Source organism: Bombus vosnesenskii, unplaced genomic scaffold (assembly GCF_011952255.1).
Source record: "Bombus vosnesenskii isolate JDL3184/JDL3185 unplaced genomic scaffold, Bvos_JDL3184-5_v1.1 scf7180000013263, whole genome shotgun sequence".
Lineage (NCBI taxonomy): Eukaryota > Metazoa > Arthropoda > Insecta > Hymenoptera > Apidae > Bombus > Bombus vosnesenskii.
The window spans coordinates 254,776-270,963 of NW_022882923.1; the positions used below are offsets into that span (position 1 = coordinate 254,776).

At 40.0% G+C, this 16,188-nt stretch overlaps 1 protein-coding gene across 8 annotated transcripts in view; it reads right to left on the reverse strand.

Annotated features, from left to right (window-relative positions):
* Positions 1-16,188, reverse strand: part of LOC117232608 (homeobox protein cut) — a 164,382-nt gene that overhangs the window by 81,295 nt on the left and 66,899 nt on the right. For 7 of the 8 annotated variants that reach the window (XM_033492107.1, XM_033492126.1, XM_033492089.1 and 4 more), the window contains one exon: positions 5,842-6,042. The exons of the other annotated variant lie outside the window; for it this stretch is intronic. In XM_033492107.1, the coding sequence (XP_033347998.1) occupies positions 5,842-6,042 (201 nt within the window). The remainder of the gene's footprint in view (positions 1-5,841; positions 6,043-16,188) is intronic. 8 annotated transcript variants of the gene reach the window in all.

A 16,188-nucleotide genomic window follows, 5' to 3' on the forward strand; every position in this document is an offset into this window, starting at 1 on the left:
TTTGTACAAATAATTATAATAATATAAATAAAGCTAAAATAATAAATAAAGTAAAGTAAAATGAAGAACGATTTACATGTTTATCATCTTTTTTTATCATTTCACTTCGCTGCTAAACAAGTCCAAATACATAACGCGTACTCCTTTTAATCAAACTGACAAATACAATAAAAAGAAAAAGTCAACCATTCGTACAAAGAAACTGAAGAAATATTTCGAAAAGAATTTCCACATCTTCGCCGTTCAGCTATCGATAAAAACAAACATCGGAAAAGAAAGAGAGAAAGAGAAGACATGTTGATGATAGTTTGTCTAAAATACTTGAGCGAGAAAAATAACACCCTTCACCGAGCCGTCCTGAAGAGGCCGCCCTGGTGAAGCAGGAAGTCTGGTCGTCGCAAAAGATCGTCCGGCCTAGCATAAGTGCGAATAGCGTTCTCGGTTATTTCTTGATCTATCGCTCTGGGTACATTAGCCAACGTGTTTTGAAACACTCGCCGAGCGTATTTGTGTTGGCATCGGCGGCGCGTTGTCTCTCTTTCATCTCCCCACGGTACCAGACTCTTCGCCTCGCGTGAAACGTGCCGCGAAACCGAGAAACAAAGTCGTTAGCGGTCTAATTGCGAACCCTTTTCCTCCTAGGACGACCTGTCCTTGATCTCGCGATTCTTTTCCCCGGAACAGATCAAAGACATGGCTGCGTCGTGTCGCGAACAACCCTGTCAATCATCCGCGACGCACCGCCAAACGAACTTGCGGGGAGTTAATTACCATCCTGATCCGTGGTAAATTCGTCCAAATAAGAATTACACCGACTTAAATGAAATTACGCCAGGCGTTAAGGTAATTCGGTATGCTCTGAAGTCTTCGTGCATGACCAAATGTATCTGTCGTGCGATTCTTGGTTGGAGGATTTTCTTTTTTATTTCAGAAGATTACCGGTGACAGAAACGAGAATTCTTTTTATACTCGGTATTCCAGATAATAAATTTCTTGTTCGATTAAGATGAAAATGCGCCAAGTATTTTGTTTGTCCGTTCTTGGACCTTTGTGAGTAATCAAATATATTTATCGAAGGATTTTTCTTGCACGAACTTTTTAATATAATTTCTAAGATTACTGATGTTAAATGGAAACTATAATTTTTCCTTTGCGCTCGATTTTCTTTGCTCGACGATAAATTCGCTGTATTCTATCATAAGGTTTTATTATCTGTAATAAGTAAGCCAGATCGAAGTCAAAGGTAACAAAGGAGGAAAGTAACAAGGTACGTATTCTATTTACAAATGTATTGTAACCTAATACGAGTGTTGATCATACGGTGAAAAACTACAATTAAGATACGCATAACTCGTATTTTGAACTGTAAAAAATCTGAACAAAAGAGTATGTGTACACCATAAAGTAATAAGATTAATTTGTATAACAAAACGATTTAATAAATAAAAGTTACGCGTACCACTTAAGAGTACGAAATACAATCTTCAGATAATATATTTGATACAGCGTAGCGTTTAGAAGTTGATTACAACTCCAGAGTGAGTCCTAGAGTGAGTATTGTTGGATACGATCTGTAACTGTCTATATAATTTACTAAATTATTCTGTTGAATACGGTACTTAATTCCATCAGGGTTATTTCGCAACGGGCTTAAGTAAAATATTTATTTTTCTCACTACCACTTGATTCCAGTGAAACGGCGCATAAGCGTTGAATTGATACTGATTCGTAACTGCATATTAAACTGGATCGTTATCTAGCATGTGATCACTGATTTAGCAATCTTTGCCCTTTTATCTCAGTTATGTGGCAACGCTATCAATTTCTTATGATACCGGCCGTGATTTTTCCAAAATGTGAAAGCGCCATATCGACCGTCACTCAAGGTGTTTGAAATTTACGGTACGATAATAAATTTATTTATCGCTGTGTCCTCTATGGATGAAAAGCAAATGATCTTGAACGTCATCAGCGAATCGTTTGCCTCCGCTGTATGACAAATTTATGATCGAATCGTACAGATACGTAACGTGTTTGCTCCAATATTCGTTAGAAAGTAATATCGAATCCAAGTCGGTAATAACGAAAAACAAAATTCCTTCGTCTCTCAAAAGTGCTATCTATCTGTTCTAAGAAATAACTGTACGTATACGTGCAATCGGAGAAAAGAAAACGTTTCAAATTCCAGAGAAATATCTACTGCAAATATTATTTGGGATTTTTAGAGATAATAAATAAAGTTCGAGTCGAGAATTTTACAACTACGTTTCAAGAAAAATTCTCGTCTTCTTCTTTCTTATCCCTCCTTTTTCTTTTCTTTTTTTTTTTTGTAATAACTATATGTTTCGTCGGAGGCAGATCAAAGGAATCCGGGTTTTGAGGCCGATACTGTAAACAATCGAAAAATGTTGGTCTCGAATGTCCCCGATATAAAATGATGACTTCGTGATATTTATAACTCAAATACGTCAGTCGCTATGGTAGAAAGCATTTAGCTGATTTCCATTCTGATTTCTATAAGATGCTCTACCGATAAGAATAGCTGTTAAACAATGGTCGATTGTGATGTTCTAATTGTAACAAAATTCCTTATTGCCGACCATTAATTTTTTAGACAGTTTTCTTTTTATTTCTAGAAAGACTTTGAAGAAACCAATTTCATTTCATTGCGAGTTAGGAATAGATAATTCCTTTGAAAACGTGTTCTAACTTTTAAAGAAGTTGTATATTACATATTAGAAGATTGTACTTTACACGTCGCTGGTCTCGAATCTTAAAAATCGTCGAAGCAACATCGATTTGTTCAGAACTAAAGTTTGCAGCAAGAAATGTGCCTCATCTTTACGACAAATTCCTTCGTACAGATTATATACCATTAATTCCGAAACGCCTTGTATATAAATTAAAAGGAAGAAAAACGAAGATCACGGAAGCTATCCCCTTTCTAAATAAATGGTCTGAAATCCATCGTGCAAAACAACATCTCTTTCATCCCTATCAATTGATTTCCTCGCTTGGTAACCATAAACCCAGTCCCTCGATAGCACGAGCCTGCCAACGATTCATCTCCAGCGAAGATAATCGAACTACTCCTTTCCTCGGCTACATTGTCGCATTATTTACTCCTCATTATCATCCGGGGCCAGCGTAGCATCCCGTCATCTACCGACTTCCACCCCTTAATCGGGGAATAATAAAAATCATCCCTGTCGCGCGCGATGGCTTCTCAATAAAGACATTGTCCGCGAAGCAAATTCTTATCCGTGAAAAGGCGTCGTTGCCGCGTTCGGTGGTAAGGGGTTGTTCCGGTTACCCTTCGAGAATCGGCGAAGGGGAGAGAAAAAAGAATGGCGGGGGGAGGGCGGTTGGATTATCGAGCTTCGAGATTACAACTCGGGCTGAAGCGAACGATTTCCTTCGAAACGGGAATACCAGAGCAGCCAGTGCAAAGTGGTAGCTGGGGCGGACGAGGGTGGAAAAGGGGTGGCAGCATTATTGGCCCTAAGCAGGATACTTATTGAACTCTTAGCGGTGTTTTTATCACTCCTTTCTGGTGTTCGCGCGCGCGCTTACCTTCTCACCACCGGCAACGAAGCTTTTAAGTGTTTTCGCCTTTGTTTAAAGGACTCGGTTCTCCCGCCCTCGTGCCGCTCGCATTATGCACCCTTCTCGTGGCCCGCGAGAGGTTCTTACAAGACTCCGATCCGTAAACCGTCGCTCAAGGGTTTGACCACTTTGTGTCCTTTTTTTCTCGAGGGCTGCAACAGCCGCGAAACTCGAGACCCCCTTGCTGACGGTGGAATTAGGCGCGGTTCGATTTTTTCCAGTTGGTAATCTGCTTCCAACCAGACTTTCAAAGATTCCGATGATGATGGTGAATTTTTGTCCACCGAAATACATTTTCTTATGTTGAATTTTATGTACGCTTCTTGGACGAAGCGGAATTTTGTAAAGCGTATGGTTTTGTAAAATGTTACTGGAAAATAGGGCAAATCCGTAGACTAGCAAACGCGGAGAGGTGTTACGCGAACGATATATGGTATAGATGAATTTTTGCAATGAATTTTTAATTGACACGCGTTACGTTATATTGTGGAGAATTTCGTATACGTATTTTAATAGAGCGATATTTGGTACATTATATAGTTTGGTGGAATGTTAGTAGAAAATGAGGCGATTTCGTAGAAGGATCTTTTAGATGGTATATAACAATGGAATGTTATTTTAAGAGTCCGTGGGAAGACTTTACGAGGATTTTAACGCGACGGAATGCAGTTTAGGAGAGGCTTGCATCGCAGCAGTCTACCTTAATAAAATATCGTAGTGTTATACTACGCTTTAAAAAACTGCCGCTTTACGATCTCTGATAAGGTATTGCTTGATTATAATATACCATAATAGTAAAGTAACAGTGCGTTTTTAATTCATTCGTTGAAATATTAACTTGTTAGTAAAACTTCCGAATAATATGATGTATTAACGAAGTACTGTTCTCTATCAGATAAATAAAGGATAATTTCGAATTACTCTTTGCACGGATAAATTACATACGAATACAAGAAAACAGGTAGGATATATACTGAAAAATTATACGTACAGAACATCAATTTCTCAAACAAATTCATTTATACCCTTTTCCTTGAACACACAATCGTTCAATTAAGGTCGACGTACAGACACACAACAAAATAAAGCAATTTATGCACGTTAAAGATTCTCTGATCGTCAATTTGTCACGAATTCACAGGTAGAATCGATGAAAAGGAAAGCAAGGTAGGCAGTCGATTCATCGTGGCTCTTGATATATCCATAGAGTGTATGTCAAACCGTCTTCGTCAAAATCCAAACGATTCCCAACCTCGACCCAACCCCGACCGGATGAATATTCATCGATACCGCGTTTCCTATTTATGATCTTCTTTCATTACCAATTCCGTCGGTTCGTCGACTGCCATTAGTCACACTTTGCGTACCGAAAGCGTGATTCCAGGCGTTTATCGCGAATCGGGAAGGTGAAGTGCACTCGGGGGTGAATTTCACCGACTGGTGTGCGCGTGCTTCGTGCGTACGATCTGCAGAGAAAACAGTGAAGGGTGAGAGAGAAAGAGAAGGGTAGGGGAGAGAGTGATCGAGAGAGAGAGAGAGAGAGAGAATGAGAGACGAGGACGAACGAAGGGGTGAGGGAGGGCCACCACGTGCTCTATCGAGTACGTCAGTCATTCAGTTCAACGCGCACGCGGCGCAAATCTCTGTGTGCAACAGTTCAACGGAATTACACGGTGTTGTATCGGTGTGAGAAGCTCGATGCACTCGCTCCCGTGTGCCGTTTTTACAGATGAAAAAGCCAGCGTATTTAACCGTTAAAACGCTTCAAATTCGAGATGCACTCTCGAGCCATTTTCGATAATTAATCGACAATCGTACAAGTTTCGTCCACCTGTAATTCCTTTCGCGTCAAATTGATTGCGTTGATGCGAACTCCTTTGAAACTCAGTCTCGAACCGACTACATTTTTCTGTAAATTATCCTTTTTCGCAAGATACAAATGGCATATGTAATAGAAAATTCTGAGTAAATTTATTTATTGTGAATCGTAACGTCATCACGTTTTTTCATTTTTCGATTTACAGAGTTTAGATCAGTATGGCTGTTGAAGGGCTCGAACTGTTCACGATTGTAACGAAACCAAAAGATTCTCAATCCTATGAACATCTTCAGCCGAGTTTAATATTAAAATCTTTCGAATTTTAGTTAGGTTCAGTTTTCATTGTATCGTAATCAATTTGACCGATTTGAGCGAGATGTAGGGACACTTTAGGAACGTTAAAATACGAGACTCACCTCTTTGTCCTTCGCTTGCAGTTCCTGTTCCAGGTTGCTGTTCGGCGTCCTCCTGGGATTGCTGGCATCGTGTACCTGCTGCTGATCACTTGCCTGTGGAGTCTGAGACAATTTATGTCCCTCAGTCTTCGAGTTCCCATCATTTGCCGCGGCAAGTTGCTCCTTCAATGCAGAAACTTCCTTTTCCGCCAATGTCGCCCTCTGCAATCAAATCAAACAGCAAATTAAAACCTCTGCCCTTACGTACTTATAAGATTATTTAATTCCTACTCAATGTGTAATTAAAATTGATATCACCGGCTTGCCACAAAGATAGTTTAACGAAGAGAAAGAAATTATTTAGAAAACCGATTTGAAAACAAATATACACAGTTTAATTGGTTTAATCTCGATAAAAGAATTTTTGACCATCTTCTTATTACGTTAACTATTTTGTTATGCTACGACAGATATATACACAAATGGAATTCTGTCGATTAATCAAATTAACTACTCATAGAGGGTTTGGGATAAGTTGAAATTAGTGTCTAAATTTACTATTTCGCGAGTCTTGCTGGAAATACTTGGCAAATAATTAATCGACACATGAGCTATATTTATTTCACTGAATTCAATCACTATCAATTCATAAGTACTCGTACAAATTTTAGAGATTTAGATATAACGATATATTCTTAGGACACTGTATGAGCTTCTGTAAAATGTAGGAGTAGAAACATGTTTTTCTAATAATAACTACTACGAGTTCGTATTTTTAGCTTGTTGAATATCGATATATTTTCGATACGAGTAACACTAGAAGGCTAAAGAGGAATCACGGAAACGTTCTCAAAGATGATAAAATCATCGCGGTGTCGTAATGACAAACACATGCGTCCTGGTCCCGCTCCAGTGCTTCGTCTATTCGGCCAATCTGTACAGCAACGGCATATGCTAAAGTCATTAATTGACATCTGGAGGCAATTAAAGTAATTGCGAATTCGGTAGTAAAATATCGAGAACGCGCCGCGGACTAATAGGCAACAAGTCCACGTCAGTTTTTACTCGATGCATCGAAGCATCGATCGATCGTTCCGCGAAACACCGACGCTAACTTCTCTTCGATTTGAAATTGTACGGCAACACGGAATCGTGCATATGGCCATCCTATAACATGCTCGTTCACGACCCGCATATATTTCCTATAATTCTCTTTGAGCGTACGAGTTCGACTTTTTTCTCTTTCCATATTTTTCTTTCTTCATGAAGCCAATTGCGTTCAATCGTTGTCGATATACTGGCAAGTGAACGTATCTTTTTTCAACGATCTGTTACCTGAATTTACTGTATCGAGAACGTAGGAATTTATTCGTCCGGAAATTCATTGTCACATTTGCATTCAAAATATGTTACGTTGCATCTATGTCTGTAAGGATTAAAATTGCACTTCATGTCGGTTAATTTCTAATTCTGTGATTATGCAAAATATTTCTGATATCTCCAGCCGAACGGTACGAGTATAGTGCACAGATTTATAAGAAAATATAATACAAATTACAAAGTTATAAGAGAATATCGAATGCATCCTGTGCATAGAAATGGATTCTACACGAGTGTTAGAGATGTTAATTTCTATACTAAAACTATCCCAATTCTTCGGCCAACGATCGTAGAATATTTCCGATATCCGACTTTACCACTTGTCGATGAATTACAAATAATTATATATTATTCCAGAATATTAGCCTTCGCTATCTCATTTACCGTAATTTCCCATTTATCGCGATATACAAATCTTACATTTCATTTATGGTACCAGTAGCTATTGATCGGGAGGTTAACGTAAATAATTCAAATATTCTGTCGTGTGACACGTAGAAATAGTAGAAATAAGATATTTTCAACTTCATATAAAAATGGAAAAGAAAGAAAAGACAGTTGATATACCCTAAACGTTCAAAGTTGAATATCAAAAGCGTTTCGCAGCGTAAAATCGCGAACGAAGATTTCGAACAATCGAAATGTACATCCACTAGTCATCCGGTGGTTCGATTATTAAAGAGAGGAGATCGTAAATAAAAAAAGGAAGACGACCACAGTAGCCGACATCGAAACGACAAAAAGAGAGACAGTGGTCGTCGAGACGAAGTACGAGACAGCTGTAGTAATGACCCATTGTTTCCTGCAAAAAGCCTTGACGATGTTATCGATAATTACGAAATGATACGGGAAGCATAAATACATATCCGAGTGCACGATGCACGTTCATCGGAATGGCGGACGAAGTATCGATAGGCTGTCGAGGCTCATCCTGTGTATTTGTCACGAGTCGTTTGGAAAAGTGGGGGAGCAACGTCAGCGTAGCTATATAAGGCTGATGAAGAGGATCGAGAAGATCGCCGATAAAGATCGTCCGTCCGCGATCGTCACATTAGCGGCGGAAGTCGTTGGAAGATAATGGCTTCTTTGAACGTTCCTAACGACGTTGCTTTTGTCGTTGTTCTATCAACAATCGGCTGTTAAGAAATTTAAGTTATGGGATTACGGGAAACTCGAGCAGTTCTTCCGCTCTTTCGATTCATTTCAAGGCTTTCAGATGCTTCCTCCTTGATTCTCTTCCTCCTTCGTATCAATCGATATGATTGCTTCAACGATCGTTGATTTCTAATAGATTGCCTATGAAATATTGCCATTAAATGTTCCATTGTCGCAGCGGATATTAACGTGGAAAATAAGGAGACGCTAAACGTCCCTTTTCTTCCACCTGTACAGCGTATTATGAATTAATTGCAGCTGGATAAGAATGGTTTTGAACGTTGACAATTGTTCGAACGTATTTCATAGATGATAGAAAGTTTCGTGAAAAACATTAGGGACTAACGTTATGATCGCACTGAGCTTGTTCATGCAAATGCATATCTTTGGCAATACGCGCTAAAGTATGGAACCTAAAGAAAGATTCGTTTCGTCCACTAAGTATTATAACTACTATAGTTTGGATCACATGCTTTCGCATATCGTATATGTACACTTTCGCATCTTTCAACTTCATATCTCCATCGCGAACATTCTATCAACATTTTTTTCACTATTTAAACATGAAACCAAGCACACATATTCAATACCAAAACGAAACGACAGAAACGATTTAAATAATATGTGATTGATTGACAGTGTACAGAATTGAATATCCGTTCCCATATGAAAGAAATGAAAAAATATAACAGATTTTGCCGTGACTGCTGACTTGTATCAGAGTCGAACGCGTTAACACAGATATTTTGCGAAACACAATAATTCAACGCGACAGAGATCACGTTCGTTTTTCGTCTATGACATCGCTTGACAAAGAAAATTCGCAGGATTGATAGGAAGCAGGAGCATGCTCGGTTCGATCGTCAGACAGCGCCTATTACGTACTCGCCTTTCGACCCTGACAGAGTGAGAAGGGGAGGTGAAGTTTCGATCACGACAAGGCGTTTCGTCTTGGGCCCGACGCTCGTCTTACACCCCTTCGCAAATTGACGGTTATCCGAGTTGCACGGCGTTCTGAGCATCGATCGATCGCCACTCACCGATTCGATATACGGAATCGCGGCTCATTGCACGTTGGCCGCGTGTGCAAGAACCTGCTTCGGGGCTGCTTTTAGGCCGGGTGGTCACGCACTTTCGGATCAACTACCAGGGCATCGATCGGTTTCTGTCGTGTTAATGCTTGTTTCCACGTTTTCTGCCCGTTCAAAGACTTCGCTGTGTCGTGTAATTAAGCCCCGTAATTCGTTGTAATTTCGCGGCCACGGTTTCGTGTATCCCCGTGGCCGCCGTACGGCATTTGTAATTCAAATCTTTTTCCGTTTTCGACTAAGTTTTTCTTGAGAAAAGGAAGCGTCGCCGATTCTTGCAGCATTTGAGATTTATAGATAAGAAAATTCTGTTTTTCTTGGTTACTCGTTTTCCCAATACGATTCCCAAATACGATACGCGACTCTTGATTGTTCGTTTTCCAACACGATCGTGATTTCTTTTACGAAACGACTCTAGGCTTGTTGTTAAATTACTATTGGCCTCGGAAAAATTATAATTTCAGAATGACGTTGATATAACGATTGATTTAGTTTAATGTACCTACCTATGTAGGTATACAGCTATGTAACTCTAATATAACCCGAGCTTGCTAAGTATTTGAATGGAAATTGATCCTCAAGTTTCGTGCAGCGAATTTTATAGAAATTTTAGATATGTGCTTTGGCGACAGTTGACTAAGGAATTAATAAAACTATACGCAATTAGATGATTAGAAACGATCCGTAATGCAAAAGCCGAACGTAAGTAGTATAGGCTGCAAGAAAGCGGTAGTGTTCCTGATATTATAGTACGTTTATAGAAGCGCAAGAAGAAAGTCACATAAGCTCAAGTTGTTACTTATGTCCAGTATAACGACAAATATATCAAATTTAGATAGGTGGAAATGCGAGTAAAGAACGTTGAAAAATAACATTTTTCGCAATAAAGAATCATCGCCGAAGAAAATCTACCATCAATCTCTGTGCCTTACATTGTCACATATTTATATTCAAAACCATAATAACAATTATATTATAATATAACTTTGCAAAAGATTTATGAATTTATGGACATTTTCAGAGGAAATAAATTATACAAATATGGTCCTTGTACATCTTATAAAACACCACTACTTTTACTCAAATTTATTTCCCAATCTATGTGTCTTTCTTCTGCAAACGTGTTTTTTACAACAGTGCACCTTCATACAAACGTGAAACCAAGCCTGAGAAATGTCGCGGTGTTTATGTCAACAGAACATACTGGATCGTACGTAATTCGACAAAATAATGCAAAACAAAAAAAGCTGTGCATCCAACGAAAGAAGCTTTTCGGACAACCTAATACAAAGCAATAATAAAACGGTTCTTAGTCATCTCAGCATAAAACCTACAGTATACATAGAAAGTTCTTCGCACTTCTACATATAAACATCTTCGTACATAGACTATACGCAAATAGAAGTACGTCTGTCCAGAAAAGTCAAAATCTACCTAAATGTCTCTTAAAGTCAACTCCACTTAAAGTCATCGTATCTGCATATTCTACATTTTCTCCATATTTTCATCAAGTTTGAGTAATCTGACGGAATTCAGAAAGGAAACGGGCAATCGTCAATGAGCACTCGTAGCATGTTGGCATAGCCAACGTATAAGCGTGATTCGAGAACGTTTGCGAGTGCACGGCATGCGAGTGTCGCAGCTGGCGACGCGCGGTGTCGTAGCCCGTCAAACGCCGAGCATTCTTTGTGCCCTGCCGGCGGAATATCCCGAATAGATCAGCCTCCCTCGCGGCTCGCGTACCCACCCTGCCGCGCGTATTTCTATTTTTACGCCCTGGCCCGAATCATCAGCGTGTCCCGTTCTTTTCTACCATTTATTTCGTGACGGTTGACTAATGCGCGAGAGGCATCGGGAATTCCGGTTGGATCGATGCGTGTGTATTTCGATGCGACCTGCACCCCAGTATCACTTCACTCTGGATATTGTGAGAAGCGCGAGGAAAAAAAAAAGCGGGAGATTGATACAGCTTTTTTGATTAATTTTTAATCGTTTATTTTCAATTTAAATCCCCTGGTGGTTTTAAATTCTTTCGGGCTTATGCTTTTCCATTCGATCAGTCATATATAGAATTTGTTCTTTTTTGTTGTAATCCGGTTTGATAGAAATAAAGTATACATGTGGTTGGTTAAGAAGCATTGAAAGTACATCGACATCGTGAAGAATTGATCGTATTATAGGTATATTTTTCCTTGATAGCAATTTCTTGTAATTAATGGAAAATTGAGTATGTCTATTGAGTATGGAAGTATTAATCGTGTGTAATTTATTATATTAGTTATATATAAAATATTAGGAAAATACACGAGTAGTATTTTTCAAATACTTGTTATAATTGTTACCTAATTGAAATCCAATTTTTGATATAATTAAACATATATTAACATATGTTAAAATGTTTCTAAAAATTTATAATTGAGGATTAACGAGACACGATACTGATCGCTCATTGAAGCAATATGAACCTTAATTAGAATAAATGTAAATCAGCCATATAGAAACAACAAATGTACAATAATTACAAGCAGACCACTTGTCAAATTTGAATGAATTATCTCATTATCAGATCATTTAAAAACAACGTGTACCGTACAATTTTCTCCATAATCTACATAAGTACATGTTAAGCAATTATCAAATTAAAATTGTGTATGCACGCATCTGCTTTATCACTATAATGGAACTCTTTGCACATCAAACGAGCGTAACGACGTCGAACTACGATATACAAGATACACTTCTTTGATTTATTCTCTCATTTGGAAATTTATTTTCGAATACCTCGCACGTGCTTTCACCTCGAGTGTTCTTTCTTTTCTTCTTTTTTTTTTTTTTTTCTTTTAAACCATAAAACACGCATTCATGCCGAGACGTTACTAGAGGCGTTTCCATGATACTCGTTCTCATTGAAATGAATTTTAACGATCGTGTGCCACGCTATTCCCCTCTATACTTTTTCGAAATAAAAGGAAAGCCGCAGCAGCTAAATAAAGCAATTTATACTAGCAACTAAAACGAATATCTAATTAACATGAAATGCATCGTTTACCTTTACGACGTGTTTTACTACGCCTTTGGTTTCGTTTCCAGATTCGCGTGATCCAGCTAGTCGCTACTTCCTATATTTGACCTTTGACACGCTGCAGTAACTGTTTTGTGCGACTATTGTGCGTCGTTTTAAAATACACGAGTCTCAGCGGTGAAGTCTCGATAGTCGATCCTCGCGAAATATTTTTACGCTATCGCGATTATTACGCAAGACGTTCAAGAACATTTTACGATCATTCTATTTTTTTCGCTTTTCTCGCAAACGCTGTCTGCTACAAATTCGCGAATAGTGCTTGAAAGTTAAAAAGATATTTGATATCCCTACCATGTATATCGTAATCGCAAGAGCTTTGATGTAGACACGTCATGCTAGGATTTCCAGTAAGCGTTAGACGTGTATGCGAATGTAACATTTGAAAATCGTTTAGAAGTATATGGCTTTTGAACGTAACGCCAGTATTTTAGGCTAATAGGAAATCGAAGGTGCCTATACAACGTATACGTCCAAACTATGTTTCGCTTTATACACTATATGTTATTATACGTGAATTACATTTCAAATAGACAACGAAACATTAACCAGCTTCGAAAAACCATATCCAGCTTTCCATTCCATTGCAAAGGAACTATATACGAAATATCTATTTTAAACCATCCGGTGACCCTTCGAACCGATATTTGTACAACTACAAACTCTCCCTAAGAATTTCTGTCGATCGATACGGGGAAGCAAATCGATCGGTGGTCGTAAGCAAAGGACTGTGAACGTGTATGTAGAATCGCGGTTGCCCGGTTGAACACCAAGGGCCGGGGCGTTATATGGTGGCAAGAAAGGGAGGAATACCTTACACCAGCCGTCTTTATAATCTCCCGCGTGGCAACAGAGGGGGTGGTGGAAAGGTGGCACGGGGTTTGGATCAGCCGTTTATGACTAGCGGCGGTGTTATATTTTTTTGGCTGGTGGCAGGAGGCAGGAGACGGTCGTGATATTTCAAATTTTCTCATTACACCTCGAGGTGCGAATGATCTCCACCCCCTCCTTCTCCCTTTCCTTCTTCTCGTTCTCTCGAGCTCTCTCACCCCACCTCTTCGCTCTGTTCCTTCGTCGTGCTCTGCTACCCTATCTAGCGCAGGCTCTCTTTACCGCACCGATACACCGTGGCGCCGTTCCACCACCTCCCCCAATCACCTCCCCACAGCCCCCTTCTTCAATCTCACACCAACCAGCCATCAGGGTGAACCCCTCTTGTATTTATTATTAAGATATCGACCGGCTCTAAGTCCCGCTAGGTACTACGTGCAATATGCGGCGGGAAACACTCGAAGCATACACACGAGTCGCGAAAGAGAATACCCGAGGTTCGACCCCTCTTTACTTGTTCCCCCTCTCTCTCTCTCTTTTTCTCGCGCGCGCTCTCTCTCTCTCTCTCTCTCTCTCTCTCTCTTTTAGCCCCCTCCACAACGGAGGAGCTTTCAGGGGTCTCCTCTTTTTTCGACGGGAGCAGAATACCATCGATGCTAATTCGTGCTTTGTTCGGGACACTTTTGTGCCACTGCAGAAACGCAACGCGGAGGCAAAGTGAAATAGATGAGAGTGCTCTTTGTTTCGATCTGATTAAATGGCGCGCTGATTGGCGCGGCCTGAATTAGTAGTCCGTTGAAGTGCTCGCGCATGTGACGTTCTCGGGGCCCTCCCTAAGAACAGGGATTTCTGCGATATATTGTCTCGCGACGGCCATTATTTCCCTGTGTCTATGAATATTTCGTTCCGAGGTGTATGACGTTCGAGAATCCGTCGATATTCGCGTGTTCGCTGGTTCGGCCGATTTTCAATCGGCGACGAAGATCTTGCTACGAATATCTTTGGAAATATATTTACTCCAGCCGCTATCTACGAAGAACTACAAAATCGAAAAGTTTTTCCGAGATGGAAAATTATTGACTACTCAACGATTCAGTAGTAGCAGAATATTTTTCTGGTTTTGCTGAGTCTTTGGGTTAAAAAGAGGTAAACTCTATCTTGTATTATGATATCGTTCCTTTTTAAATATCTATTGTACGCACACATGGATGTACGTAGTACAACTTTATCGATTACCTATGAAACTCCTAGCAAACTTCTATCAAACTCAAGATGTATAGAAATGTAAATTTATAATCACATAATTCATGGGAATTAGAAAAACGAAGCGAATAAATGAAAATAAATAACGTTACAAAATACATGCTTTATTTTATGCACTTCACATCACTCACTCACGTTATACAATATCTTCACCTTTCAATTTCTCACAATTTCTTCAATTTTAATGGATAAACAGTGACGCTGTGCAAAATTTCCAAACTTTTCCAAAGGCTGTACTCGGAGTTCGCAAGAACCGCTGCAACTACGACGATCGAAAATCCGTTGGAAAGAAGCGGCCGAAGGCGACGAAGAAAACCGCGAGGGCCGAAGCCGTCTGTAGCCGGCGGTCTTGGGAGGTCCATTAATCGTAGGACAATAAACGCGGTCCTCTTCTCGAACGAGATACTTTTCGGAGGGTCATCGACCGTCGCGTCGCCTTCGTTTGCTTTTCTCCGAAGCATGTGTGCCGAGGACGGCACTCCATGTGGCACAGGTTCCCACGTGTGGGACCAGTTTCAACATTCACATCGAAAGGAGAGAGACTCGAATGAAAGAGAGAAAAAAAGAGGGAAAAGCAAGGGAGCGACAAGGAGCACGTCTTCCAATAAGAACGCGTTCGTACAGCGATATTTAAGAAATGTCAATACATCGTGACGACGATGGATAAGGGGTGGCGGATGAAGGGTTCGTAGATAGAAGCCGGGCGCTACGACGACGACGACGACGACAATGCCAATGGCGGGGCCATCAGTTCCCGAGCAACTAGCCCCGAGGCACCGGTTAAAAAACGAACGAACCCCTTTGATGTTCCCCGTTGTCCTAATGAAAAATTAAAGCCCCTTCTTAAACATCATTAGACACGGCCACTCTTTCAAGTCTCTCGTCGACTCGCGATACGCCTGCAGCGCGTAATCATGGCCCCGAACGAAGATGCCTCGCGTTTTGGCCGCAGGCAAACGATCGAGAGGTTTGACGATGCTGTTTCAGGCCGTTAGTGAGTTTGCAAGTGGGCATTTTTCGAAGGTTTTAGGTTGCAGCTGATCGATGTTGAGCAGAGGCAAATATTACGTGTTTGATTTGGAACGAGATATATCAGATATTACGATAGATCGTTTCAGATAGAACCTTTATATTGGACCGTACGTTGAAACGAGCCACGTGATCGGTTTATTCGAAGAAGTCACAAGCAATGAATGAATTGTATGCTTTTAAATCTCAGCGAAAGCGCAAAATCGAAGCATTAAATATTCAAATGAAAATTACGATGGAATATTATAAATATTGTTAAAAATAGAATTTTTATACTACAGTTCGTTTTCGAGTTAATTATAGATAGACATGGAATATTAGGAAAACCAAATCAGTCGTTATTTCTGCGACACAGCGATGCCAGCCAGTCGAAGCTGCTACCCGACTTATTTTTAATCTCTTTTTCTCTATGCAATCATTCCCTCGGCGAATTCCAGACACACGTGCGAGTCAGCACCCGAGATCTTCTCACGCGCGATCCACTAATAAATCACGATGGGCGTAAGGAAAAAATCGGTGATCATCTGCTGCGGAAAGAGAGAA